Raw genomic sequence first — 7,812 nt, 5'->3', positions numbered from 1 at the left:
AATATTATTAACAATTGTAATGATGTTGAAATTGCTCTGTCGGTAAGTTTTTTTTATTTTATTTAATATACTTCTGAATACACAGAGTTTTTTTAATCACTTTTTAAACAGTTGAGCCAACTATCACAACAAATACAAAATCGAAGTCTTGTTGCTACTTGTGGATTGTTCGTATTTGATTGGACTTTACTCTACAGTGTAATAACTCTTTAATATAAAATGAAAATTATCGTTTTGACTTTAATTTGATTCATTTATTCACAGATTATCGGTTCAACAGCAACATATCTCACGATACTCGTTCAATTTGAAAAACCGTATGGAATTCAAAAGAAAAACAACTAAATTTCTTGCATATTTTGCATCCTATTTAATACCATGACACTAAGAAACATGATTACTCTCTACTACTAACACTGAATTTCATTCTTTTACAAATGCAAAAATTCTTCAACAAATGGATTTTTTTTTAAATTTTGAAAGTGACCATAGTATAATTCAGAGATTCCACCAGAAAACCTTCAAAGTTGGTGTGCGTTAACTGAAAGGTTGTTCAGTCTCCACTGAAAACCATACAACGTTCATTCGAGTCGACTGTGCAGATTACTTCTCCACTTGGCATAGAAATATTGAGTATTCAATCTTGAAGCTTGAGTGAAATTTTACTTGATTATTTAAAAAAATGCGTCAAAGCTCCGTAGTAATTGTTGAATAAGCAAAAGAAAAAAATTTCATGACTGATTGTATCTAAAATGTACCTTCAAAATAACATCATCATCATAAAGTCATTATTTCGATGGTGTTCTTCTGCAGAGCATGTCCTTCAAAATTCTCGAGGGTTTCCCACAAAAATGGCAAAAATGAAAATCAACGATATTTTTATAATTTTTATGGCTGACAATAATTGTACCTAAAATGTAATCTTCGTAAATCCAATATGTACGTCAACACGAATGGAAAATTTTGTGCAAATTGTGTTTGACATTAGAGTAGGAGTCCCGTTAAGTCTCCTATGTGCATAGGTTGACATTTTTTATTTTGTTTATGTAGCGCAATAAACGCCTGAATTTAGTCTCAATATTTTCTATACATATGTTATTGAGATTTTTGTATGGGAGCCATACTTATTTTTTATCCGATCGTCTTGAAAATTTCAGGAAGTTATTATCTATCGGAAAAAATAAGGCATGCTAAATTTCAAGAAATTCCGACTATAACTAAAAAATTTCATTTTTACATAATTCGCGGTTTTTTGAAAAATTATTTTACTTTAGAAATTAGAACTTTTATATGGGAGTTATACATATTTTCTATTCGATCGTCTTGAAACTTTCACGAAGTAAAGTACATTTTAGGTACAATTATTATCAACCAAGAAAATTAAAAAAATATCACCGAGTTTTATTTTTGTCATTCTATGGCAATATTCAGATGCCCCGAATGTGAGCTCCAAATATTATTCAAACGAGTATGGTACACTTTAAAATAAATTTAAATACAGTTAAGTTAAGTATTATCGTTTCAATAAATTCCCGACCGATTGACTGTTGGTTGGCAATATTGCATTTGTTACAATATAGACATCTTACTCACTCTACAATGCTATTAAGAAGCATGTGATGATAAACAAATAAAAATGTAAACAAGCCACACGCGACTGCGAAATGCCGAATATGGACTTATGTGTATTCGTGCGCGCGTCTCTCTCACTCATATGCATTCATGCTTAAACATAATATTGCGCAGTATAGATTTCCCAATCATAGGCAATACGTGTGTCGAGTGAGAACTTTATTCCGAATGTGAACCAATACATACACACGCATGTTTAGCATGTCGCTTGTTTACTTTTTCATTGGTTTGTCATTAATGCGTCGCATAAAATAAGTAAATGTATTCAGGGCTGTATAATACTTATTATCCAATTCCTTTCAGGACTACATTTTTAAAATGAATTGCATCTATTTATTTTGTCAATGTTGAAATAAATATACAGGGTGCGCCATAATAACTGTCCCTTTTTTTCAATCGTTTGTTTTAATACTCAAATGTCTTGCGATTCACTCTGTCGTTTACCGTTATGTTTATTGGTGTTTACTCTAACTCTAACGATACTGCGCATTTTTGTACAGTGTTTGTTTAGCTTGCAATAAGAATGGATGTGAAACGTCAACTGGTACTAAATTTGCACAAACGGGGCTTGAGACAAATTGATATTTTTCGACAGCTACAAAATGAAAATATCAACTTGAAATTTTTAAAGCGCACAATAAAACGATACAAAGAACGGGGCAGCGTTGATATATTGAAGAAAACTGGACGAAAAAGATCTGTTCGTGCCAAAAATCTCATCAAACGTGTGAGAGAGAAAATTCGCCGAGAACCTCGAAGAAGTGGACGAAAGTTGGCTCATGAGCACAAAATCAGTGAAACTTCAATGCAACGAGTTTTGGCAGAAGACCTGAATATGAATCCATTCAAAAAATGTCGACGACATGGTCTCACAATCAAAAATAAACAAGCCAGAAAGCAAAGATGCAAAGAGTTGTTGCGCCGGCACGCAAACTCAAACATTGTTTTTTCAGATGAAAAATTGTTCCTTTTACAGCCAAGCCTCAATTCGCAAAATGATCGTGTGTACGCAACATCAATCCTTGATATTCCCGAAGATAAAAAAACCATCGAACGATTTCAAAATGTTCCACAATTGATGGTTTGAGCCGCCATGTCGGCCGACCACAAATTTCCACTGGTTTTCGTCGAAGAAGGCGTAAAAATCAATGCCAGAGTATATATTCGAGAAATATTGCGTAAAAACTTATTGCCACAGTCTCAAAGACTATTCAGAGGTGAACCATGGGTATTTCAACAAGATGGTGCACCCGCACATCGTGCAAATACGACACAACAATGGCTACGCACGAATTTGCCTGATTTCATTGACAGAGACTCATGGCCGCCATCGTCTCCTGACTTGAACCCGCTCGATTTTTTTGCTTGGGGATACATGTCGTCGAAGCTCAATGATCTGAAAATTTCGAAACGAACCACTTTGGATGCATTCAAAAAGAAAATAATAAAAATTTGGAACGAAATTCCCATTTATATGGTGCGTGCCGCGTGTCAATCGTTTTCGAAACGTTTGCGTTTGGTAATCCGAGAAAAGGGGGGAAGAATTAAAGTCAAAGGCTGAATCATAATCTCTATACCTCAATCTTATATCGAATAAAATTATATCTCGATTTGATTCAAATTTCTGTGTTTTTTGGCTAGAAATAAAAGGGACAGTTATTATGGCGCACCCTGTATTTAATTTTTTTGAATGGCTAGAATGTTGAGAATGAATTAAGTATAAATTGTAATACAAACAGTCGGTTTTTCTCGCTTTTCCAATTTGAAAAACTACCAATCGATTTTTCTCGCTTTTCCGATGTAAATATCGAAAAAATAAAATAAATTGGCTGGGCATCTTACTCCCATATGTGCTCAACACCCAGAACACTTTGGACCAGGTCGGGTCCACCTGCTCCTCAAGATTCACTTCCAGCTCATGTCATCAAAAAAAAAAAAACTCCCGATCGATCTTTTACGCATTTCGGTTCATTGCATATAGATATGAATTAAACGGCTTTAGATGTGATAACTCATGAATTCTTATCGATTCCAGCAAAAAATTATGATTTGAAAATAATTGAATGGCAATTTTGGTTCTTTATAAAATGATTCATTTTATATTGCGAGTTGAAAAAATTCCTTTACATCGGCCAGTATAACCATGCGCAAATCAGGCTAGACCGCACTCAATCAGCATGGATGCTGTTCATGAGATCAAAACTGACCGAATTCAGTCGTTTAAATAGACATATAAGTGACTTTTAGTGCGGATATACCATGATCCATATTCATATTTTGGCCCCACGTTCTTTGCTCACAATTTGCTATGCTAATGACAGTGTTCAAGCTATACGATGCTTTCAAATGGGTGTATACCAAAGTGGAATCACATTAATTTTGCTCTGAAAGTATTCTAGCTTCAAATGAGATTAATTTGTGAAGGTTTGTCAAATCTTTGGTACAAAACCTTCATTTTTGGTCGAAAATTTTGCCTGAAAATGTATTTTATTTTCATCCACATCACTTGAAAATTCTCCAGTCGTTAGTTTATAGTCGAAAATTATGACCTCAATTCATTTTGAGTCGATGTGGTTGATTGAAGTTGTATTTAAATTAATCAAAAGTGTTTTTTTTAAGAAATTCACATAATGACCGATAGAGGAATTGGGCTCGACTTAACGTGGAGATATCATCGTGAAACTTTGCACACGTAGTATTCACAACAAATAGAAAAGATCCACAATGCGAATCAAGTTGAATTTCATAAAAGTTGTTTTCGCGGCCACTCTAATCTCCATACAATTATAAACGTTATTGAAAATCCAAGAAAATCAAATTCGTTACAACAATGTGATAATTATGTGATCATTCGGTTATATAATACATCTTGATACGAAATAGGATTTCATTTGTGTCAGATAACAGCTAAAAAATGTTTGTCACTGTGACTAGAATAATTTTGAATGTATACTGATAAGTTATTGTCGGCTATTTGAAATCAATGTCATTTATTCTTATCAAGAATGATTTACAGTTTTCAATGTTCAATCAGTTGTGATTCTGTATGTTTAAAAAGTTTCTTTCACTTTATAAAGGATTGTTGGAGGTTTGAGGAGGAAATCATTTGAACAGGTGCTTTTATCTCGTTAAAATGTTGATTCGACTTGCTTTTTTCATTGTTTGCAATATTTTATTTGTGAATGGAGCAAACATACTGTTTCTGGCCACATTATCATCACCAAGTCATCATTTTTGGTATGTTTATTTGAGCTCTTTTGTGTGCAAAATGGGTATTGATTTTTGATTTTTGATTCTTATACAACAGGATTGGAGCAATAACCAGTGAATTGGTCGGACATGGACATAATATTACTGTGATTTCACCAGATATTGAAAAAAATCCACCGCCTGGAATACACTACATTTTAATCGAAAATCAGTATAGCGATGATAGCAGGCAATTTATAAAAGATATGCTTTCGGCGCCAGGCCCAACTAATTTAATTGATGATGCTTTGACTATGCTTAAAGTTTGCACCGGCATTTGTGAAGGTATTACATCAATCAGTTTACATAAAATGTATATAACACATTTTTTTATATAGCACAAGTCCAAACAAATGGTTTTAAAACATTGCTCAACTATCCGGACAATTTCAAATTCGACCTAATTATTCATGATTACACCTGCGGTCCATGTCATTTACCATTTGCCCATAAATTCAAAAATCCACCACTGTTGGGTGTCACCGGATACAGCAATCCATCTTTTATGCCAATGATGATGGGGGGACACCAATATACTGCATATATTCCACACAATGCACTTTTGTCGGATGAAAATATGAACTTTTTGGAAAGAGTCAAGAATTTTCTAATTTATGGCCTGGAAAATATGTAAGTAACTGTTTTAAATCTTGAAAACTGCATCAACATCGAAATATAGATAATTTTAAATCGTGGATCTTCCATTCTCCACATCAGATATCGACAGCAATTTTTTATTCCGGCAATTGACACTTATGCCCAAAAAGGTTTTGGCACCAATATTCCATCAGTCAGTGAATTGGAGAAAAGAACGGCACTTGCATTTGTTAATACAAATCCGGCCTTGGATTATCCAGCACCACTTTCAGAAAATATAATTCCAGGTAATTTGCCATCAAATGAATTATATTTTATTTTGTGATGATGTTTGAGGACTTTATATTTTGCAGTCGCTGGCCTACATATCAAAGATCCAAAACCGATACCAAATGTAATTTTTATGTCTTTATGAATTCTCAACGCGTTTGTGATAACGAAACAGTTAACAATTGCTGATAAATTAAATGTTTGTCTGTTTTAGGATTTGAAAGCATTCGTTGATTCGTCAAATAAAGGGATAGTTATATTCTCACTCGGAACTAACTTCCGAAGTGAGTTTCTGCCGGAAGCGAAACAAAAACTTTTCTTGGAAGTTTTTCGAGAATTTCCGGATTATCATTTTCTGTGGAAATTTGAGAGCAATCTTCCTGCATCAGATTTACCGAAAAATGTTTTAATTCGGCCGTGGTTGCCCATCTCAAATATTTTGGCTGATTCTAAAACAAAAGCGATTTTCTTTCATGGCGGTTTGTTAACAACCCAAGAAGCCCTTTGGCGAGGCGTTCCAATGATTATAATGCCACTGGGATTCGATCAGAAACAAGTATGTTTTTGTTGATTTCTACATTGTATTCTACACAACTCTAATCATAACACTATTTTAGAATTTGGTGAAAACAAAACGACAAGGGATATCTGAAGGTGTTGATTATTATTCACTTTCAAAAGCTGAATTAAAAAAGACTCTTCATAAAGTACTTGAAGATCCATCATATTCGATAAACGCTTTGAAATGGTCGGCCAAATTCAGAGATCAAAAAGAGAAACCGTTAGATCGAGCTGTCTGGTGGATCGAATGGTTACTTCGGAATCCAGATTGCGATCACTTGAAATCGCCTGTTCTTCAACTTGGATTTATCGTCGGAAATTCATACGATGTTATCGCTTTCATATTTATGATTTTTATAGCAATAGTCACTATTTTAATCACATTGTTATGCATTTGTGCTAGCAAAGTTATGAGAAAACAACATTCTCACAATAATTGTCCTGAAAAAAAACACAAATAACGAAAAAACGTAATGTAATCGATATTAAATTTTCTTATCACTTTATAGCAGACAAAATATTGAGCTGAATATTCATTTGAAATGAAACGAAATAGAACGTACCAACGTAAGTGTTTTATATTCACAACAATCACCTCTATTGTTTTATCAAAAATAGCGTGCTATTTCGTTTCATTTCAAATGAATATTCAGCTCAATATATTGTCTGCTTTATAGCTTGATAAGATAATGTGTTTCTGATTTTTTTCTCATATGTACAGAACGTACTGTAATTGTAAACGAGTGAAATATTTACGCTCAATGCGTTAGTTGAATTTTAAATTCGACAGAAAATATTTTGTATTTACAGAAATAAATCAATGTTCAAAATGAAGTGTGTTTCGATATATATGGTTGTTTTGATCAGAGTTCCAGCGCCCTGGAAAGCATTTAAACTTAAGCACGCATCATTCGTGTTGAAAGTAATGTTTGAACAGAAAAAGTGACATCAATCAATTCAAGTGCTTCCATAGTGAAAACTGTTTTCTTTGTTTGAGGTTCCTATGCACACACACACACACGACGTAAGAATAGACACGACAATATATGAGTTTTAGCCGCAGTCGACGGCTGCAATCATGCGAATAGGTAGTACACACACATTCGAAGAGGGAATGAAAAAGACCCGGTGCTTGAAATCACTTGAATGATGATTCCATTGTATGTGTTTAACGGTGAGTGCAGTTAACTATACAAACTCGACAGAACGATGCACTTTTAATTTATATTGTGCCGATGTGCTACCTGCAGCTAAGCTATGTGCAAAGCTTTCCGACATAGTCTATGCGAGAGTGTAACCGCTTTTGAATGAATGGATGGAAAAGTCGACGTCGTCTACGTCGGTTTTTTGTTAGCAATATGTGTGAGAGTTGATGATGCGGAAATGTTCGTTTCACTGTTAAAACATTACATTCACTTGCACACTGTTGTACATTGAACGCACGTCTCGTAAATCGAAAACATCAATGGCCCATAAATCAAGCGAAGGATGGCAAAGATTAGC

At 34.1% G+C, this 7,812-nt stretch overlaps 1 protein-coding gene across 1 annotated transcript; it reads left to right on the top strand.

Annotated features, from left to right (window-relative positions):
- The first annotated feature begins 4,670 nt into the window (after window positions 1-4,670).
- Window positions 4,671-7,143, top strand: LOC116342950 (UDP-glucuronosyltransferase 2C1-like). Its single transcript, XM_031770781.1, has 7 exons — window positions 4,671-4,869; window positions 4,940-5,166; window positions 5,220-5,511; window positions 5,599-5,765; window positions 5,832-5,872; window positions 5,963-6,304; window positions 6,366-7,143. The coding sequence occupies exons 1-7, from the start codon at window positions 4,766-4,768 to the stop codon at window positions 6,768-6,770; spliced, it is 1,578 nt and encodes a 525-aa protein (XP_031626641.1). The 5' UTR covers window positions 4,671-4,765; the 3' UTR covers window positions 6,771-7,143.
- The last annotated feature ends 669 nt before the right edge of the window (window positions 7,144-7,812 follow it).

Source organism: Contarinia nasturtii, unplaced genomic scaffold, assembly GCF_009176525.2.
Source record: "Contarinia nasturtii isolate CC-2019 unplaced genomic scaffold, AAFC_CNas_1.1 Cnas_scaffold_928, whole genome shotgun sequence".
NCBI lineage: Eukaryota > Metazoa > Arthropoda > Insecta > Diptera > Cecidomyiidae > Contarinia > Contarinia nasturtii.
This window is presented reverse-complemented; position numbering and strand designations above follow the sequence as displayed.